We start from the raw sequence: 22,815 nt of genomic DNA on the forward strand, positions 1-22,815 counted from the left end.
CCAATTTCATTTCAGTTATAGAAAAAATATTTATTAAGTTCCAATTCTATTTATTTGCACTACACAACTTCAAAGAGGCTGTTAGGATGTTGGAGAAAGTCTAGACAAGAAGAATGCAGATTTACAGGCTAGCAAACACAAGAAGGAAAGAATTTCTGGTTCACAAAACTGATCATAAAATTATATTATCTACCAAGTACTTTAGCTTGGGCTACTCTCAATTCACAATTTTACTGCTTCTGTGGCATTCAGAGCTTTCACACTATTTGCAACTTTTACTATTGCTTCCACATTGCATGATTTACAATAGCACACTGAATGTTTAAAAAGGTATGGGAGATCCTTTTAACTGCATCTACATCCCCGATGATAAAAAATCTTCCCCAGCCTAGAAAGATGCAAGTACATGGATGCATTTTTGGTGAACTATAGTAGCAGTTGCAGGACATAGTAGGAAAAAGTTAGTATTTTTCTTATTTGTACTATGCATATAATAAACATGACAGAAAACTGGAGAATTACTTCCCTTTCACTGCAGTTGGGAATTATACTTACTTATGGCATTAAAACCAAGTCATTATGAAAACAAAAGAATAGCTGAATCAACTTCTCAAGTGTATATTCACAAATCTGGCATTAACTTGGAATCCAGATCCTAATTTTCACCACAGCAGTTTGGAAATTACTTAGAAGTTGGAAAATCTCTCAAAATTTCATTACCCGGCAGGAACACAGATAAATTACTCAGATGACTTAAGCTACATTTGTGAATATGAAAAAAAAAAAAAAAACTTAGGTGTATTGCAGAATTATCATGAATATCTACATTTCAAAGCACTGCAATTAACTCCAGTGGATGAAACTAAACCAAACAACAAGTCTTAAAGAGAGGAATCTTAATTCTGCCTTCTGCTGGGTAGGCATAAAACACATAGTCATAGGTCTTGCAAATAGGAATGGTGCTGCCTCAGAAGAAATCATTGTACAAGACTCATTTCAACTTCTGCATATGACAAATTTGTCATTAAAACTTCATTTAATTGCTACAGCTTGTTCTTGTTTATCAGACAGTAAGCCAACCCCCCTCAGAAGTATTCGGGGAAGGACAGAAAATACAGCAACTTATTCATAAAGCCGCTAGCTTTTGGGGCTAGGAGTTAGTGTTAGTTATTGCACCTTGGGAATAAATGATTGCCTGGATCATTGCTTCTTGTCATCAGAAATAGAGGAATGTTCTAGAGTGGGGATCTTCCTTAAATGGCACCTATAACAAAGTATGCACCACATACATCCTGGTAACATTACTTGCTGGAATGTGGATTAAACACATAAAAAACACATCTATGATGTCATAATTTATAATTTTAGCAAGTCATTTATTATCAAGAAATTTATGTCACCAATCTAATTCTGTACCTGTTAATTATTCTTCTATGAACAATCTTCAAGATGATGATTCGTTCTGCACAGTCTTTAAGGAACTCAGACATTTTTTGCTTTAGAGTTGGCTTCATTTCATGCTTTGCTATAGCCTTAAGGTGATCCCATGATGCTTTGCACCGTCTTTCCATCTGACACAAGTTTTCCTGGAGTTGTTCAAAGTCAACCTGAAAAAAAAAGAAAACAAAATGTAACTCTTTAAGTGAAACCACTGCAGTAGCATCCTCGGCTACCTGAACAATGTATGCATAAGAAAGGGTCAATGTAGTGGCAGCACTACATTAATTCACATTATTGATTACTACTAAATAATTAAGAAATAGCTTTCTCTTTTGCACTTTGTCTAGATACTACATGTTAGTAAGGAAAACTGAAAACAAAGAAATACTCTATACATATATATCTGGTTTTAGTCTTGGAGCCCTAACACCTAAAGAAGGGACAATAAAATACTGTGATGTGTTTTTTCCCTTGCTAATAACTTTATGCCAGCGCCAAGCAACTGCATGACTCAGTTATTTCTGAGGTAATACAAAACTTTCTCTTTCTCTTAATCCTTTTCTCTACTACTCACAGCTTTTTATACCCTGTTTACTGCTCACTGTTATACCCAGCCAACACTTCTCCAATTTAGGAAGCACTTGGATCCACTCCCTAGCCATTGCACTGACTTGTTAATAGACAATCTACTTCTAATCACAAAATTCACAGGCCAGAATTTTTTAAAGCTCTATTGAAAGTAAGTGTTATTTAGTGATCTCAGCACTAACTTTCATCCCTTGATATACAGTATGAATCTGCTGGCTTGTAAGAAGATCATATAGTGGCTTTGAAAGCCTTTCAACACAGTTAAAATAAATGACTGCATCTTACAGTAACATTCATCAGGACAGAAGCCAACATATTCCACAGAAGGTGAGAGAGAGTTTCTCCTCTATTCATCAACCAAAAAAGGTGTTCTCATCGCAGTGGTCTACCAGAGACGTTCAGGATGTGTTGCTAACAACTAGACAACGCGCATTAACGACCCAGCCGCAGCATGCAACAGATGAAAAAAGCAAAACTACCCAACATGTTCTTGAATTCTGAAGAAAGGAGAAGTTTATTTTACAGTACCACTTCACAGTTCAGATGAACTCAAGCTATAAAATACAGATTCAGCTCTCAGATTCTAAACATGTCAGTGTTTGTGATGTTACAGTCTGGTACTCCAGTTAATTCCCTAATGCTAAATGAAAACCAGTGTCAGAGACAGGTTTTAGTTCACTCTTTTTAGCTGTGTGCAGCACCCACTGCTGAGATCTATACCGAGTATAGCCATAAGAAATGCATTATTATTAAAAAGCTCCTGGTATTGATTTGATTTGTTTTTGCTGTGATTTATAAAGTGATGAATTTTTCCTCTTCACAAGGAAATAAAAACATCCTTTGATCAATTCTGCTATTCAGAAAAGCCCTGCAGGCGGAGCAGCTGTGGGGTTTTTGTTTTCCTTATATCCATATCAACGCATATTTCAAAAAAAAAAAAAGTCCTTTCCAGGTCAGTATTTTCACTGTTGATGACAAACACATTGCCGCTCTCCATAGATAGTATATCTAAAACACACATGGGGAAAAATACCTGCTTTCCTATTAAGAATAAAAAAAAAAGCCAAGAGGAGGTATTTCTAGGTCTTACTAGTAAGAATTACCCGACCCGGTTCGGGAAGTCTCGGGCCCTGCATCAGAGAAATTTAATTTTATGACAGGTTATGACAGCTTTCACTGAAAACAGAATGAGTTTTAATCTGTCAAAAAGCTCTGAGGTTCAAGCCTGTAGGAGTTCAAGAGACATCCTTGGAGAACAGCATATCTGCAGGGAAAAAATGTGGTGAATTCCCTGCCCCTTGAAATCTGCCAACAGCCAGCACATTCACAAGAGAGGCCAGTTCCAGCCAGGACTGGAGATGGCTGGTCAGGCTAAAGGATGCACAGGAATTTTCTGAGCACCAACAAAAATTCAGATTGCTGGGGAAGTCCTAAGGAGACCACAGCAAGGAGAATGCCACCTGAGCTCTGCTGGAATAAACTTCTGTGGAGCACAGGTGGTTCTGCTCGAGCAGAAGTTGTAAACTCCTGGAAGGAGAAAAGTGGGAAATCCGATACAAGATAACGTGCCCGTGCATTCCCCGCATGCAAACTGTCCTGTGCCCTCAAGAATGTGACAAACCTTCAAGAAATCTCAAACCTTCTGGCTGCCAGTTCTCCAGAGTTTGGTCACTTGTTTGTGGACAGAAAGGAATACACTTACAGAAAAATATCCACTTGTGAAATATTAAAAGTAAAATTTTTTCAGAGACAACCAGGTACCTCACCTGGTATTTCATGAAGTGCTATTTCACCAGGACAAATTTTGAAGGTAGGCACAGAATCTATTGCATTGCAGCCTGCTCTAGATCTTACATGCAAGGAGTCAAGTGAAACTTCTTCACATGCAATATACCACACAACATCCTTTTCCTCTATCCAAGGTGTAGAAACTGCCTCCCAACAGAGCACCAGGTAATAAAGCCAAGTCTTCAGATCTTTCTAAAAAAACCACAAGCAACCAAACAAAAAGACTAGCATTTATCAGCCTGCTGGCAAGATTTTTCCTACTAAATCTTGCAGAAGTGTGATTTTAATTGTTTTGACTTGATCATCTCAAAAGAAAAATTCTGTACTTAAAAATATTTGGACTCTACTACCAAATGTCATCAAAACATTCAATAGTTTGCAGCTTTAGAGTACTACCTGCATGACATTGCAAACTACAGAAAACAAGCTTCTCCCCCCTCTTTTTCTTCTATCAGCGACAACACTAATGTGATGCTCTCCAAAGGGAAAGAGTGTAATGTGACAAGCCTGGTCACCCTCACTGTATCCCCTCTCTCCTTAATTTACGTACCTTGCCCTCCTGTTTCCTCTGCCATCCCCTTTTTTTCGTCAGTACTGGTGTTCAGATAAGAAATTAGCCATCAACCTCTTAGCACAGTAAAGCCAAAGATCTGCTGACCACTGATCTCCTAACTGGACTGTCCCGCAATCGCAGACACTTGTAACACAGGATCCAGGTGATGTTTTTTTCTAGGCTAGTGGAATATAATATCCAGGTTGCATGCCAGTAGTTAGTGTATCTTAAGTGTATGCATCAATTCTCACACAGACTGGCTTTCCACTGTTATCTGAAATAGCAATATACATTTTTAACTGATAAAATACATCAAAATCCTGTTGAAGTAATATGCTCTTATTGTGAAAACTCTTACCTTTTCTAAGCCTTTTAATGTGTTGGAGTATTAACCGAGACAGACAGCTACTAATTCCCTCAATTATAAGCACCAGATTCCACTGAAAAGCAGGATCCTAAGGAATCTAACATCCTCAGGTCCTCTTCTCTCTTCACTGTGCAGCCAAACGCATCGTGGATATAAAGAAGCTTTTATAGTATTCTGAGCAGCAACAGTCCAATGACTATCCAGCCACCAAGCCCCTGCATTTTATGCAAATTTCTATCATAAACCAGCAGGTACTTGTATCAATGAAAAGTGTAAGTGAAATACAAATCCGTCTGAAAAGCAAAAATTGAGCCTCACTAACTGAGGTAAACAACCATGAAAGATGAGCACAGTGGTCCAAACCTAGATCTAATATTTGTGCACGAATGTTTAAAAGCAGTCACATTGTTCAGCAATATCCTTGTAATGTCTTTTGTTTTGGTAATCTCTGCTGTTATTGTTGTTCTGTTTAGAATGTCTTCTAACACTGAAAGTGTTATATACAAATATAACAGTAACAATGATTCCCCAACAAAGTGTTCCTATGATAAGGAGAACAAGAACTTGTGTGGAGTAACAATAACAATTATTCAATCTAATAAGCATAAAAGAAACATGAAAAGGCATAGATAATACCATACTACCTCCTTGCCAATCCATACAGCATTCCTAAGGGAGCATGGACTGCACTTTTTTATTTATGTGTTTATTTCCAACACTTTACTAAAAGAATTAGTGCTGCATAATGGTCAAAAGATGCAACTCCTTTTTTTTTTTTTCATTCTTTCTTGCTTGAAAGGAAAGATGCACCAATTCTTGCATGCAGCTAGAATTAAGGGACTAGGAAGGAATTCAGATGAGTTGTGGCTCCAAGGAGACCTCAGCATAGGAGGTGCTCGGATAAGAACTGCTGTGCATTATTTTATAACTATGCTCCACTGAATAAAAGGAAGCAATAATCTGAAATTGTCATTACAGCATTCTCCCTGAATAGCAGCATACGGATGTTGTATTTGGCCCTGGGATTCGAAGGAAGGTGGAAACATATTCTCTTTCTTCCTTTTCAGTACATGTATGTGCAAAAGACAAGCAGCTTGCTGGTCCTGCTTACTGTCACCTTCTGCTACAACTTTAAAACTAAATCTCTTTTTTTCCTCAAGCAAAAGAATGAGTGGCCTCAGGCTGTTATACAAAATAAAAACGTCTTTTCTTGTAATGTTTATTTTCATTTGTAAACCAATTTAGAAAAATAAACTTTCTAAATGCTCCTGGGATGTATTTGATATGTTCCTCCTTTCTCCTGCCAGGTTCCTCTCCATTCACAACCACACCAGCTGAAAAACATTCAGATCTATTTGTTATTTGTCTGTGAAATCTCTTGCTAGGCCCACTGTTCAGTCTTCTGAGTCGGAAGTGCCTTAGTAGACACCATTGCATCAGAGTGGAGTAGCCGAAGACAGTCTATCCAAATAGTACCCTGGGAACTACTGACCTCTCAGCCTCACCCCTGTGCCTGGGAAGATCATGGAACAGATCCTCCTAGAAGCTATGTGAAGGCACATGGAGGGCAGAGATGTAATTTGAGAGAGCCAGCATGGCTTCACCATGGGCAAGTCCTGCCTGACCAACCTAGTGGCCTTCTACATTACAAGGGAAGAGCTACGGATGTCATCTATCTGGACTTCTGTAAGGCCTCTGACAAGATCTCCCACAATACCCTTCTCTCTAAACTACAGAGATATGGATTTGATGGGTGGACTGTTCAGTGGACGAGGAACTGGCTGGATGGTCACAGCCAGATGATAGTGGTCAACAGCTCAACGTCCAGATGGAGACTGGTGACCAGTGGCATCCCTCAGAGGTTCGTACTGGGACCAGTGCTGTTTAATGTCCTCATCAATGACATAGACGGTGGGATCGAGTGCACCCTCAGCAAGTTTGCAGACAACACTAAGCCAAGTGCTGTGGTTGACACTCCTGAGGGAGGGGATGCCATCCAGAGGGACCCGGACAAGCTTGAAAAGTGGGCCCGTGTGAACCTCATGAGGTTCAACAAGACCAAGTGTGAGGTCCTGCACCTGGGTCGGAGCAATCCCCAGTATTAATACAGGCTGGGGGATGAAGGGATTGAGAGCGGCCCTACAGAGAAGGACTTGGGGTACTGGTGGATGAAAACCTGAATGTGAGCTGCCGATGTGTACTCACAGTCCAGAAAGCCATCCTGGGCTGCATCAGAAGTGTGGCCAGCAGGTTGAAGGAGGGGATTCTCCCTCTCTGCTCTGCTCTGGTGAGACCCCACCTGCAGTGCTGCGTCCAGCTCTGGGGCCCCCAGCACAAGGAAGACATGGACCTGCTCAAGCGGGCCCAGAGGAGGGCCATGAAGATGCTCAGAGGGCTGGAGCACCACCCCCCCCCGATGAGGACAGGCTGAGAGAGTTGGGGCCGTTCAGCCTGGGGAAGAGAAAGCTCTGAGGAGACCTTACAGCAGCCTTCCAGTGCCTAAAGAGGGCTACAGGAAAGAGGGGGGGAAATCTTTTTAGCAGTGTCTGTTGCAATAAGACAAGGAGTTATGGTTTTAAACTAAAGGATTTAAACTTAGTAGATTTAGACTGGATACAAGGAAGAAATTCTTTACAATGAGGGTGGTGAAGCACTGGCACAGGCTGCCCAGAGAGGTTGTAGAAGCCCCATCCCTGGAAACATTCAAGGCCAGGTTAGATGGGGCTCTGAGCAACCTGATCCAGCTAAAGGTGTCCCTGCTCACTGCAGGGGGGTTGGACTAGACCTTTAAAGGTCCCTTCCAACCCAAACTGCTCTGTGATTTTATGAAATAGGATTTAAAGACTAGTTTACATGACACAAGCCCTGCATGGTCAGCCTCATTCAGGAAACCTTTGCTATAGGTCACTAATAGGCAACTTTAAAAGTAAAAATAAAAACAAAAATCTATTTTACAATATAATGCACCACCATATTTTGCACAACTGACACTCAGACCAAGAATAAAACCCTCCAGCCACATGCTGACAATGCCAGTACTCATCTTAATCCCTTTATATCATTCTTTACCGCTCACTACCACAGTAATGTATGACTCTGCCATAAACAACAACACAAAAAAGAATTACAAGTTTCTCACTTCATTGGGCTGAGAATTCAATATCACACGATACATCTACTGCCCAAAAGACTTCTGTTCTCACCTGATGCAAAATCTACCACCACCATCAAATGGTTCAGTGTTTACTTCCCTGCCCATTCAGGTTCCATGAACACTGGTCCCTTAAAAGGTCTAATTTTTCCAAGTTCAACTCCATGCCATACATCCAGTATCACCTGCTGCATATACAAATTTAAAACCTTTAAAGGTCGTGAAATACTAGACCACGCCCCCGTCTTTCAGGCAGGACACGTATCAGAGAGCCTTTCTGGTCTTCGAATTGGGATGTTATTCCTCTGTGTGGCCACAAATATTTCACGGCAATATAGGAATTAGACTCTTATTATTAGGCAGAGAGAGGAAGGGCTGCTCTGAGGTGACACTGGGAATTAAAGGCATTGGCTCAAACCTGAAGTGCCTTCTGCTATACGTTCCCTACGGCACCATATACAATTCCAGGTATGCATTGCCATGCACAGCAAACAACCGTAGCTGCTGTGAGATAACAGCTCATTTTTCTTCAGCACTCCCTGAGCTAGAAAGCGCTTTACACACATTTCCTCCTCCCACTGAATCTCCAGTCTCTGGGCTAAGCTCCACTGCTACTGAGAGTACAAAAGTGTCCTAAAATCAAAGATGCTGCGCCTGATTACACTCACGTTTCCTGCCTCCTGTATTTACATTCAGCCCTTGAACGGGGTCAAAAATGTCACAACTGGGTTGAAGTAAAAAAACCCAAAACAAATAAAAGAAGGGAAACTGGTGAAGCTGAGGTTTCTGCTTAAAAAGCGCTTCTTTTCAAAATCACTGTAAATTATCCAAAGTTTTGTTTTGAAGGCCAATGAATAACTTGTTATGTAGCCTCAGTATACGTCTATATTTTTTATTGTTTGATTCTTTATTTATTGTTTATTGCTATGGCTTGTTTCTTTCAGTGGTGAACATATCAAATGCAGATATTTTCTAAGGAAGACCTGGATCTCTGCATTTACATCCTACACACAAGGTGCATTAAATAGAAGATTGATGCTTTCACAGTGACAACTGTTGCCTTAAATTCACAATAAAATGACAACTATTTTATTGCACGTCATAGAAAGATACACATAACCACAAACAAAATCTTTCTCTCTTCAAAGGTCAAGACAGTTTCTGCAGCAGACCACAGTCTAGTCTGAGCTGTTTATAATTTAAGAGTCAGACCGTTCGTTCTCACATCGTTACAGGGACGCATTCTGGCAAGGAATACGAAATCTTCCTCTTTTCCTGAGCTGGTTCAGTGCCAAAGAAAATTCTGAGAATTGCTCTTTGCAAACACACTGTGATCTGAATGCAGCCACCTTCTGCAGCGTACGTTCAAAACTCTGTCCCCTCCAGTATATCCACACTGGCTTGTATCACTGAACGTCACAAGAATTATCTGAAGACCAACGTTAGTCCGACTTGCACACTGTTGGTCACACATTTTAAGTAAAGTAGGTGCCAGCTCTCAAAAGCAAGCAAAATATAAAGAAAGTTCTGTCCAGACATTTCTAATTCTAGGGTAAGAGGCGGCATCCTGCCAAAATAATTTTGGAAATGAGAACACCTGAATCAATTCACTAATTAAAAATTTAAGGACAGAGGTGCTTACTGAGGTATGACCAGACGAGTCTACTCAATTATATACACATCTCCACAGAATTTTAGTTCCTTAAATAATCTACAATAAACACAGTAACATGGGATCATTTCGCAGATGCTGTATGACAGTTCCTACAATCTGGGATGAAGAGGAGCAATACCAGTAAGCAGTGATGTAGGTCCCGTGAGATGGTGTGACGGCACCTGTAACACTACTTGCAGTCATTTCACCTGGAATGTTATTGAAACACCACAGTGCTGCCGGGCATGTGTGCTAAACTTCATTTGCTCTCTTTCAGACAAAACCTGAGTCTCGTTTGCCACTGAAGCTCCTTCCCCCTCACCCCAGCCCGCCCTGCAACCAGCAGGATCTGCCTCATCCTGCTCTGTCTTCAGCTTTGCTCCTGCTAGCCCATGCCAGGAACTGGGGCAGCTGCAGCAGTCACAAGGAGTGATACAAACCTAAGAAACCTTCCAGCCCCCAACCCCTTTTTTCATGGAAAGTAAATTGACTTTTGGCATTTATTTTTGTTTGAAACAACGTAGGGAAAGCAAACTTGAATGATAATTGCACACAAATACTTCCTGTCAAGCGAGACAAGAGAAATCTCACTGAAGCAGTGCAGGAGGTGGCACGATCTTCCCTACTTTTTTTTTTTTCCTTCTTTCTCTGCTTTCCAGTGTATCAAGCAGAAGCTACAGCTCACCAGAATGGCACTTCTGTTTCAGCCACCTCCTTTCTCCCCAAGCCTCCCTGCCAAGTTCCTTGGAGGGCAGCTGCACACTTCCTTCTCCCCTGCATCTGTCTTAGCCTTGTCCCAAGTTCACTCCTACCAGCAATCTTTGCCCCCTCCCCTGTGTTGTTAACATTTCCTATTGATTACTTTTAAAAGCTGCCTGCTTCTCCATTGCCTAGTACATGCAACTAATCTGAGTGTCTTGCTGCAGGGGTTAAAAACCAGCCAGAAGTTTGAAATCTTGTAAGTAAATTAAAATTAGGGGGAGAGAAGGACAATTACTAGTTTACTCTATGGAGCTGGACAGCTTTCAGATGCATGGGGAAAAATATGTATGGGTTTGAGAGAGAAGATGAACATTTTTAGTAAGAATACATTTTTTTATTCACTAACAAAGATACTGGTGCTGATGCAACCCCTCCTTGCCGTACTGGTAAGGAAACTTCTAGGAACAATACTGAGTTTAACTGCAGAAATCTGGACGTCTGCTTCAGTATTAGGTACATCAGTTTTGGTACAACTCCAGTGAAAAAACAACTTAAAATATGTTAAAAAAATAAAGGCAACTGATTTTAATCATGGGATACTAAACAATCAGCATCCTGCATGATCGTACATATTTTTATACAACTATGAATACTTTTATGCATCTAGAATTCTGCTTTTTGGTAATTTTCTCACTTGTCTGCTTTTTTGTCCATTTATGACTTCAGGCCTTCAACAAAAAGCCACAAGTTTTGCAATAACTATACCATTTTGTTTCTGGTCTTTCTAACTCCTTTCTGGTGAGGCAGCCTGTTTTCTTTATGCTTTTTTTACATGAACTAATGCTCAGGAAATTCTCATATGATGTCCATCTCAGGGGAAGGGGCATCTCTGTTTATCTACAGGATGGAAATTGTTTAGCCTTTGTGGTTTCTGAAAGATGTTTGTAGACAAAATGGAGCTCAAAATACAGCCTAATCCACAGTGAAATATTAGTTCTCCTTTCCTGTCAGCTTTCCTAAACCAAGATTTCGCCTCGTCTGTGAACATTCCCTTGAAGAGGGCAGCTTGGATGGCTTCCATGTCCTAACTCTTTGATTTGTGGCAGCTAAGATCAAGTGGGAATAGAGCTTGTTACAGTAATCCATCAGTGGTATAACACATGCAGGAACATCCCAAGGAGGGAGACCTTGGGCGTCATGGGGAAGGTTAAGGCTATAATTTCTCTTAATGTGATTCTGTCTGGCCTTTTCAGAATTTTGTCCGCTTTGGGCAGGGCCACTAGATCAGCAAACCACAGACCGAAAGACTGTGCTCAATTTTGTACGCTCTTAGACCTAAAAATTTTTTAGACGTAACAGCATTAGGTTAAGCTTTCTTCCACTTTCTGAGCCCGAAGAAGAGAAATAGAAGATTCACTTGAGAGTACACCATACATGGTGGTGTGGATTTTGGAAAACAAGGGCTCTTCTCTTTTACAGTAATTTTCATTTTAGCGATTAACTTTGTCCCAATCTCAAAAAAAGTGGAATAAATTCTTAACAAAGAGAAGAAACTGGAAATGACAAACCAATATACCTAAATGTTAAGAGAAGAATCACTACAAGGAAAAAACCCCAACATTTTAAATAATTAAAACCTTCCAAACATGAGAAATCAACCTCAGTGAAGACAATAAAACGGTGCCTAAACACAGGCTGTACAAGAGGAAAATTAGCAGAACAGAGATAGAATCCAAAGAGCAAATATCTAAGCCACAAATTCCTTTATGGTATCCAAAAAAATGAAAATATGTAGGAGGTCCTGGGGATGAAAGAAACTGAGGAAGACAAAAGTTAGGGAAGGGAAGCAAGATGACTTCTTTTCATCCAACTTCACCACAGAGGATGTTGGGGAGAAACCTATCCTGGGACGTGCTTTTATTTCTCTGTATTTTATTTTTTAATAGACATGAACTAATAGCAAGGTTCAAATACCTGCTAACAGAAGCAAATGTGTCGGAGGAGGATGATACCTTATAAAGCAGTAGACTTGTAGAAGACAAGAATTCTGACATCAACTAAAATAAAGAAATTGAGCCACCGGCTAAAATGAGTATGCTTTCACTACATTTAGTAACTTAAATAAATCAGAAGCTAGCAAAAGCTTCACCTATCTTTACAAAAGCAGCAAAGTAGATTCAGGGGACTATAGAGCTCCAGGCTTTATTACAATACCTGGTAACCTGGCTGAAAGGATGAATAACAGGAAACTAAATACATTGAAATAATCACTAGATTCTGAATATGTTTACAAAATAGTGGACAGATAAGAGCAAGTAAAGTAAATTAGACTTTCAACATCTTTACAAGAGCCTCAAAGGAGGCCACCTATGAAGTGTGAGGTTAAGAGAGGGAAAGAAAAGAAGGTTGGGGAAGAAGAGGGGGAAGAAGAGAGGGAAAGAAAAGAAGATATTGATTCTCATCTGATGACAGGGTTAACAGCAGGTATCTCATGGTTTTGACTTTGTATTTCAAAATTACCTGGAAACATGGAAGCACATCGAGAGGGTAAAATCTACAGATGGCAAGAAATTATTCAGATTAGTCCCGATTTAAGATTTAGGGGTTTGAGAGATAAGCAGTAAATCTGCTTCAGCAGATCATGGTCATTACTGTAGATCGCAATGAAGTGCACGCTGCAGGCAGTATCGGGCTCCTTCGTGCATCGGCCTGAATTCTGAATGGTCCAATCAGCTCAGGAGGCTGCCTGGATGTCCTTGTGAACTGCCCAAGGACAACTGGTGTCCAAAGGATAGCAACAGTCAAAAAAACACAAAGAAAACCTCAGGACATCTAACAAAAGATAGCACAAGCACAACAGACAAACATATAACATTTATAAGGAGAGGCTGTAATACTGTGCTTGCTATTGTTTAACCCATTCTTAGAGGTAAGATGGAGAAAAAGAGTGGAAATGGTCTCAAAAAAAAAAAAGATGTAGAGGATTATTTGGATTATTTGAGACGAACATGGATCTGAGCAGCCTGGTCTAATTTGGTCTTGCACTGAAAAGGAAGATGGACCAGATGGCTTTAAGAGGTACTTACCAACCTAAGTTATTCTACGAAATAGAAAGATTAAAAGAAGTTTTGACTGTTCAATACATTCAGAAAGTAAATCCTGAAATTGGCAAATTCAACAGCAGACAAAATCAGATTATGAATTTATTGTTACAAGTATTGTGCTAGGAGCCAAAATAAGATTTAATTTTTGCAGTTTTTTAAAAATTGTATTACTCACAGGGTTCCCCCCTCCCCGCAAAATATCCAGACAAGGTGGCTTTTGGAAAAGAAATCATTTCTCTGTTTGATGCATATAATGAGTATTATGGCTCACGAAATAAAGTTTTTCTAGCAGAGCTCTTCCTCCTCCTTCAAAGCTTCTTGCGCTCTCCTCTCAAGCAGCTGGTACTGGCCACTGTCTGAATCCCGACACCGGACTAGATGGATGCTAGTACTACCTCCTGTAATTACTTCCATTTTCACATGAGACATGACTCCAAACCAGAATTTTCATTTTTGCTACCTCCTGATGATATTCTGTCATGTGTACTCCATTAATCAAGTAATGTGCTGGTTTTTAAGGGTCACCCATGAAATCTCACACTCTGAGAGCTCCAAGAGTGAGGTTACAGTCTTTCTGTCATGCCTGCTTGCAGCAGTAATAAATAAACTGCACGACAAATTGAGCCATTGACCAGACTTATGCGTTAGCCATGGGATTACCACGTTTTTAAAAAAGATGCTGCCACAAGTTTCCTTTATTTCTATTTATCTTTTCTAACTCCTTATCAACAAAATTATTGTCAGGAGCAGGACAGAAAAGGAATCAAAATATTTCACAGACGCTATCATTCCGGAAACAATTTTATTACCAAAAAAGTTAGTTCCTTCCCTTGCCCTTAAAACATAATGAAGCATCTGCCTTAAAAAAAGAGATTCCCCCAAACCACAGAATAAATATATTTGAAGATAATGGTCAAATAAAGTTTTAACCTGAAAATAGTTCCTAATAGTTATATACATTAATAGTGTATATAACATTAAAATGGTTATAATAACATGGCTGCCTATTAGTGCATTGATGAGGAAACCACCTGACAGACAGAGAGAAAGCTCAGAAGAAAGGGTACTGGCATCTTTGAAATTCAGTGGGAATGACACAATGAATCTACAGTCATAAAAAGTACTGTGGCCAGGGGAGAACAGAATCAAAAAACAAAATCTTAAACAACTCACTTTAAAGAGGGTTTTTAAAAACCGACATAGATTTACCCACTAGACATACCTTGGCTGACCTAGTGATGGCCCCGATCTCTGAATAAAGATCAGTGCTGTCTGGGAACTTCTCCACCACCATAGTGCAGACGTGGTGCAGGAGGGATTGCTTGTGCACTGTGTCCTTGACTTCTGGAACCTTCTCGAGGTAGCTCAACTCAAAAGCTTTGGCCTGTAAGAGGGGAAAAAGGTGAAGAAATTAAAAATAAAAATGTTCTCTTCTTCCTGTGCAGATTAGACAAAAACGGTTACCAAGTAGGGGCAGAGGGGAAAGAAGAACAATAATCCTACAGAAGAAGAAACTTACTGCTTATATTTATTTTTAACTTGCTGAAGCGTAGGCCTAAAATCAGTGCATCTGCAGTGAAACGACTCATGACACAGTTCTCACAATATGAATGGGGAGCATCAACACTAAACTCAAGGGAGTTACACCAGAAGAGTGCCTAGCTCCACATTCCCTTCAGGTTATGCTGAAAGAGGCAAAGGGCACCCTGACACACAATAAAAATAAAAAGTAGCTTCTGTTTTCTAAGTCATTTTTCTAGTACAAAATGAATACTGTCATAATGGTTTTGATTTCTGTTTTTTTGAAAGAAAAAGCTGCAGGGGAAATGATGGGACATCAGGCTTACGTTGGTTCCATTCAGAAAGTTCCCAATGGCTAGTAGAGTAGAAAGGATAAATCCCAAAGTTTTGTTGTGCTCCAGTTGGTCCATTCCTTCCTTCAGGTCTAGAAGTGGTTCTGCAACTTCCTGCCATGAGAATACAAACAAGAAAGTGAAGGCTGCAGTTGGCTATAGCTGCTTTAAGTTTTAATTCTATGGTTTAGATTAATTACTGCAAAAATTCCCTGAACTGGCGTCTTGCAGAGTGCAAACTGGCCATGTGTGCTGTCTTTCTTCCATGTTCCAGTGAATAAATCACATGCAAGAACAGCAAAAAAATACATAAAATACTTTCCTAATGTTGCTGCTTCATGTATGCAATTGCCTTACTTGTCCTGGGGATTATGCTGTGATTCCAAACAGGAGAGAGAATCAGAGAAGGGGCTGCTGCATTTGAGTTAGATGCATGAACATCCCCCTGCCCCAACTGATAAAAAAGCTTCTTATAACTCTTTTTTCTAATCTTTGAAAAACAAAAAAAAAAAGTTAGAACCCTGGCTGACTTGACATTTGTAGCCTGACCCTAAAGCTTTCTTCAAATGATCTTTTAGACATGTGACTTTAAAACTGAAAAAACCCAATCCAGTGTAAACATCAAGCTTTACAAGTGTTCTCATTTTAATCTTTTAACTTAATGCATCTTCCATCCACACATGTTATCCAAGTATAGGTATGTAAACTGATAAGGCTTGGAAACATAAATTCTGTTCCATTACCTCAGGAAGTGAACTACACCAGAGAGTTCAAAGGAAGAGAGTGAGGGTAATTGAGTTGACGGAGCTTATTTCTGTGTCTTTGTGTGAGGCCCAGGGTTATTTATTTTGTATGCACAGTAACAGTTCACATTGTTTCTATCTCCAAATGTCATCCTAAGCACCCGTGAGCAGCATTCTTTTCCCAAATTATTACACTCTTTATAAGCCAAGGAGACAAAATTAAGCTGCTATTTTAGACCAAGTGGCAAAATAGCGAAGAACTTTGCTTTCTTGGAGAAATACAATGGGTCATTCAATGATTGTAGTGATATTTTACCATAAATAACAGCATGAAGATGAAGGAAACATACTTTTCTAGTCACTACAGAACAATCCATCTTTTGGAAAGAAAAGAATATGGCAAATTTGAGACAAATTAAGAGATGACATAGTGAGCAAAGTAATTTATACATCAGAGGAGAGGTGCTAAGTAATCCAAGACTTTGTGAAGTTAAACTAAAATCAGTGAACTGTTACATAGAATTCTTTGATTTGCTTTAAAGTCAGGGTTGATTTAGTTTGTTTTGTGGCATTATGGGGATGAATCAAACCGCTCTGCATCTGCTCTAAACAGAGGCTTTTGCTTGTATCAAATTGCAACCTGTTAAAAAATCATTCCTAAAACATTAATTTAAAACATTCTGAAGGTGAATAAAAAGGTAACATAAAAGCAGGCCATACTGTAGCCCTTCATTTAGCTATTCACATGCAAGTTATCCAATTTTAGACTTTCTTGCATATAGTACACTCTTTATTTTTTATTTTATTGTAGTATTAAAAAACAATAAAAACCAGTGTGCTAGATACTGTATAATCAGGCAAAATACCCATTCTTGCTTCCTATAAAACTCACCTTCTGCCTAAAGAGGGCAGATACATAATGCAGAGTTACCTCATATCCTTAGGTACCACATAGCCTTATTTATCATGTTTCTATTTCTCCACCTAAAAATTATGCTTGAATGAAACTTGAGGATTGGCCCAGAATTTCTGGCTGTGAGACATCTGATAACGCCTGGTAAATGTTTGACGCCCAAGCACAAATGAACTCAACTATATGTGCGCAATGAATCCAACGGTCCTGGGACAGGGAGGTCGCAGCACACATGTACTGTACGGCTGATCTGGCACATGCATTGTTACCAACCTGCTATACTGGTATTAAGTTTACCTTTCTGCGCCTATACACGTTCACGTGCGTGCTTTTCTGGGAGGGGTAGAAACTTGGTTGGGATGGGAACTTTGACATGAACAAAATGTAATTTGCCATGTTTGCATTTAATCAAGACTGGTCTGTATAAAGTATCATTTAAAAGAACAGAAAGTATCAGGGTCATGCCGTAAAACTTAAAAAGCTCTGATGCACTTTTTAAAATTTTCAGACAGTTTAAGCATCACTCAAAAGCATAATCTTTTTGATCACTTATTTCTCTAGCACACTGTCTCCAGGGAGCCTACAGTCACGAGAAATCTTTCTGCTCAGAAGAGGAACTGAAGCAAGCCCTTTTCTTTACCATTTCTACTTTTCTCATTTCTACACCTGCTTATATTAGTTTAAAGTTGTCAGTAATAAGGATATATTTGCCCACAGTGATCTTAAGAAAAAAAAAAATCTGATTTAGGACAACTAAAGATTCTATTCCTCTTTCTAAGACCTTTAAACTCCCTTTCAGATAATGAAATTTGACAGCATCTGCATAATACATAGTTCAGCACAAAGAACTTAACACAGTGCAATTTTTCAGAGCGATCAAAAGTCTGAAAAGGAAGATTTAAAATAGAAACTCTACCTCTTTTGTCTTTGCCTTTAAAATATGATACCAAAAGAAAGGTGAGAAAAATTATTGTTCCACTGGTGACCTTCAGTAAGCATACGGTACCTTAGATACACATTTCAAACAGTATACATATTATCAAACAGATCATTTGGAAAGGGTTTTCCTTTCTTATTTTCTCTGAAGAGCAAAGAATGAGTATTCATTCATCCAGTTCAGCCCCTCACAGGCTGAGCCTTCTCCCTACAAATGTATTCTGACTTGTTTCAGTTAATTAAATTCAATCCAAGAAAGATGACTTTCTTTATTATGCCTGGAAAGCTTTTCTACAAACATGATCAATATCTCACTTAACTCTTTTCTTGAACAATTTCATGCTATTTTTCTTTCAGATTGTCAGAGACGGAGCTGAGACGTACTTAGGCAAAATTCTGTTCTCAGCTCATTAGCAGAAGAGTCTCATGAACGAGAACCTCAGCCTCACATCAACAACTCGGGTATTTCACACTGTTGATATCATGAACCATCTAAAACTTCCAGCCTCATGGAAATAATAGTAAGGGTCATTCATTTCTTACATAAAATACATGTGTGACTTGATAAATAACATGAGCACATTCTGAACTGTCATGAATTTTCCTAATTTTAAAATAGATTTAAAAAAACCCATGCAAATGCTGGACAAAAAAAAGGACAAAAACTGTGGAGGCAAGTGATTTGCTACCTAAGTTTCATGAAGGGTTTGCCCACTTGCAGATGCATCTTCTGCAAAACATAGTTTCAAGAACAGAAAAATGTTATTAGGTCATGGGACACTTTTATTATCATAATCATTAATGCAAACGACTTCATTTTTAAATTAATATGCTCATGGTATCTTATTTCAGTCTAAATAACGCTTATGTTTATTGGTTACCTGGAACTTAAACTCTGACCTTAACCTTTTGTTACCAGAGAGACCCAAATGCTCGCTCTTTTACCTCTGATGTCTGATCCTGTATCTTCCTCTTCACCCAAGTAAGACCCAAGCTGTCTGTCAGATCTATACTTGTCTGCTAGGCTTCTTATCACATGCTCCTCTTATTTTATCAGAGTTATCATGTGTTATTTCCTGTACTATTTTACAGTAGGTACTGTACTTAGGCCTACCAGCCTTTCAACACGGATAAAAATGTTGGTTCTATCTTCACTCCAGCTTTCGCTTCTTTGAGTAATTTAGGTTTCTGAGACATTTTATACTAGCATCCATTCTGGATGGATTTTAGCTGGCAATTCATTAATTTTGTGGCATAAATATTAGAGCAATAGGAAAACTATCAGAATTTCTTTAGCTTTTAGCAGCGCTTCAAATGTTACTTTTTTGATTGAGAGGAAGCTAGGAATTCCAGGTGTACACATAGATTAACAGCTACAGCTAACTCGGTTTACATGAAAGGACCAATTTAGCTTTGTGGTAACTTCAAAGCAGAATAAATAGCCGTAGCAAAGTAAAAAAACCCAAGAAAACAACAAAAAACCCACAAAAAAATGGCAAAAAAAGTATTCAAGCCGGATTCAAGTATTTTATGTCTTACAAGTCAGAAATGTAAATGTCTAAGACTAAAATGTCACAATTAAAAAATCTTGAACATCACTGTGATTGCATTTCCTAAAATCCATGAAAATTAAGCAGAGGTTGAGTAATCTTGACAGTATCATCTGCAAGTCAATCCACTGTTGTATAACTTGTTAAATAACTACGGCTGGGAACACATAAGGCATTTTCAGAAGCACGTCCCACTTCTCAGAATCCGTATAACGCGAATTTATACTGATTTTTAAATATAAACATATGCGCATAGATACACAATTAACATATACAGGAGAGAGCTGCCAGAAGAGCAATGCATAGAGTACACACCAGAAGTGCAGCCAGGAGAAGGTTCCTGTGCTGATATTCCTGAAAGAGCTTGTGAAAGTCAACAAGTAGCTGAAATAGCCTACACAGTTTCATTCTGTTTCACTTGTGCACTGAAATGATATGCTGTCATTTTGAATTTTTTGTCTGTGATTCATCATTCATGACAGGCAACCCAGTTATAGTGTTCTCTGAACAAATGCCATCCGTGAAGAAGGTGGCAACAACTGAACTGAACAGAACACCCATGAAGGATACCTTATCTTTTGTTTATAACTTTGAAAGAGAGTTATAAACAGAAAAAACTTTAATGGTTTAGTGTTTTCCTTAGTTCAAATGGATGTAAGATCAATACTCTCATTTTACAATGTAAGGCTGAATACTGCAGTCCTCATTCAATCTTTATCCAAAGAAAAATTCATACTGCTCTGAAGTAAGAATTTCCTGAATAACATCTGGAGACGATGCGGTAAGGATTTAGCCCTCTTCTTTGTTTCAATATTGTTACTGTCTAATTAAAGGAAGGAAGACATAATCTCTAACTTTCTTTTGTAGAAGTAACAGATTATGAAGGATCATTTTAGCTGTTTCCTGGTTTGTCACCAAAACAAAAGCGACCCATTTACCATTTCCTCAAAATTTATGCTTATATAATAACAAGGTCAGGGAAAGATTAAAGCAAAGCCTCGGAAGAGTCTCCACCCCTGCCTCCCCGCTTTCCCCTCACCTTTTCCACTATCTCATAGTCCATCTTGAAAGCCCAGAGCTGAAGCCTGGCGGAGAGTTCGCTGATGGAGGAGAGGGTGAGAAGGAACTGCTCGGCGCTGCCCAGGGGGACATCGGGGTTCGCCAGCTGCGCCTCCTGGATCTTTTGCTTCTCCTCCTCAGTCGGGATCATGGTCAGGATTTTCTGTAAAGGGAGACAAAATGCAGGCATCAGTGGTGGGGGCAAGAGGCGTGCAAGGGTAGCATCAACAGTAGAAGTCTCTCAAGTCCTCTGGTAACCAAGAACTAACCCACTGCACAAGAAAGCAAAACAAGGCCTGCCATCTCAAACGTCTGCAGTTTGCTGAAAAACACATCAGTATTAAAATGCTTTCCTTTTTTTAAATTTGTGCTCAGTAGATATTGTTAACCATGGGATGAAACACTGAAGGAGACAGAGGGAGACTGGTTAGGACTGCTCTCCTCAGCTTTCCTATGTTTAAGTCAAAACTGGTCACCTTTCTGCAAGTTACATACAGACGTGAAGGTAGGAGAAGTGTAATTTTGTGGCCTGTGATTTACAGCAGGTCCCTTTTAGCATCAATACCTATGAATCCTCCAGCATACTTGTAGGGATACAGAAATAACTTGAGGACTCCGGTCCCTTGCTGTTCTCATAATTCATTACTTTTTGTTCTGTCTGTTTTGTCTTTTATGAAACGTGACAAGTATTGCCGCTTATGAGGTCACTCCCAAAAATTTCACCCGAACTGAGGACAACTTCCCAAGGAAGATACATTGAATTTCAAGTTGAATTATGCACTGCATAACATACGGCGTTTTTCTCTCTTGATATGAAAAGTCTAAAGTACTGATGAAAAAGGATCTCAATATTTTCAGCTTCTGCTATCAGTACGGCTCAAATAATTTAAATTTTCCCTTTAATTCTTGGATTTTACATGCTTTTTCACGTGTGGCAGCTTTCCTTCTCAAAAGTGTTGCTCTTTAAGGTATTGCTTCTTAATTAGTTTTTAACATAATAAATGACTTTAAAATCAAAAATAAAAGCAAAACAACATAAAGGCATCAGATAAGTTGAGGTCTTTACCTTGTGGATCAATGCCTCATTAAAACAGTAGATTTGCAACGCAACTTATGTTTATTCATCTGAGGAATGACATGTTTTCACTGTAGCCTTCTATAATGATAGAGGCTGTTTTGGAGGGGAGGAGAGAATAATAAAAATACAGCCAAAAAGCTATCCGGTCTGCCAATCCAAACTATAGCCCTGTTCCAGCATTGGACATAGCCAATTCATCAAAGTAGCACAACTGCCCCCTTCCAGTACCAATAATTCATCTGGCTCCTTGTACAGCACTGGAGCTAAGCGTGGAGAGCAAGGGACTTTTCCTGGTCAATCAGGCAAAGAACAAGAGTTAAGCAAGCAAATAATGTTCAATTTGTTGAACTGGGACTTATTTAATTTCAGCCACAGCATTTGTATTGCTGTCCATCTCTTATGCTGACTTCCATAAACATAATTAAAGAAGCACTTTTTTTTCATTAATGTTGGCTCTGTCTTTCAGTTAAAACAAAAATTAAAAAGCCTCCTTGCTTGGACACTGCAAGCTTCTACCTTAATAAATGAATATCCTAAGGAAAAAAGAAGAGGAGAAAAATCCCTCAATACACTCTGGTGCTTTTTCTTCCCCTGTCAAAGACTGACTGGAAAATATTCTGATGTACACCTGTTCCAATTGATAGCATTTGTGTATTGATTTTGAGGTGTGCTACCCATCCATCCACACATGCTGAAATCTGTAACTTAGATTATAAGTAACTTAGATTATATTTATAAGTAGTTGCTTCAGGGCATTTCTCAGAGCTTAATCAATACTTACCTAAAAAGGTTAATAAAAAAGAGAGACTGAGTCTGAAACTCATAAGAAAAGGGGTCCTTTGAAGAAGTCAGGCCTGCTAGTGCCTACTCCTCTCTTCCACAGCCACAAGAAGCCAACACCCCCTCAGCTGAGCCAGGCCAGCTTGCAAATAGGACCATATGAACATCCATACATGGAGAGTTTAGCAGTAGCCATGTGATGGATGTAAAAACGCTTCTGATGCATTTTTGACGGCTAACACTTCAGCAGTATTCTCAATTGCCGCCTACCAATAACTAGGACTTCTGGCTCCTACCCAGGGATCCCACAAGTATTTTATGGTGGTGCAGTGCCTTCACTCCACAGATTCTGCACTGCTTTGGGGCATTTTAAAGAGAGCAATGAAACAGTAAGCTTTATTTCCAAAGGGATTCTCCTCCTCCTTGAGCTTTATGTAAACAGCACAAGCCAGATGGAGCTGACAAAAAGCATTCAAGTCCAAGTACTGCAAGGCTGCTGTGCTGCATACCATAGTGTGTGAAACAGAGAATGCCAAGTGAAAGAGCCTGTACTTGT

The 22,815-nt window shown here is 39.3% G+C and overlaps 1 protein-coding gene across 4 annotated transcripts in view; it reads right to left on the reverse strand.

Annotated features, from left to right (window-relative positions):
• Window positions 1-22,815, reverse strand: part of FHOD3 (formin homology 2 domain containing 3) — a 386,715-nt gene that overhangs the window by 25,901 nt on the left and 337,999 nt on the right. For all 4 annotated transcript variants that reach the window (XM_086468856.1, XM_086468855.1, XM_086468854.1 and 1 more), the window contains 4 exons: window positions 20,382-20,564; window positions 15,195-15,314; window positions 14,570-14,731; window positions 1,417-1,607 (listed from right to left, as the gene is read on the reverse strand). In XM_086468856.1, coding sequence (XP_086324982.1) covers window positions 1,417-1,607; window positions 14,570-14,731; window positions 15,195-15,314; window positions 20,382-20,564 — 656 coding nt within the window. The remainder of the gene's footprint in view (window positions 1-1,416; window positions 1,608-14,569; window positions 14,732-15,194; window positions 15,315-20,381; window positions 20,565-22,815) is intronic.

The sequence above is a fragment of the Leptosomus discolor genome, chromosome 8 (assembly GCF_034619465.1).
Source record: "Leptosomus discolor isolate bLepDis1 chromosome 8, bLepDis1.hap2, whole genome shotgun sequence".
In the NCBI taxonomy this organism is placed as follows: Eukaryota; Metazoa; Chordata; class Aves; order Leptosomiformes; family Leptosomidae; genus Leptosomus; species Leptosomus discolor.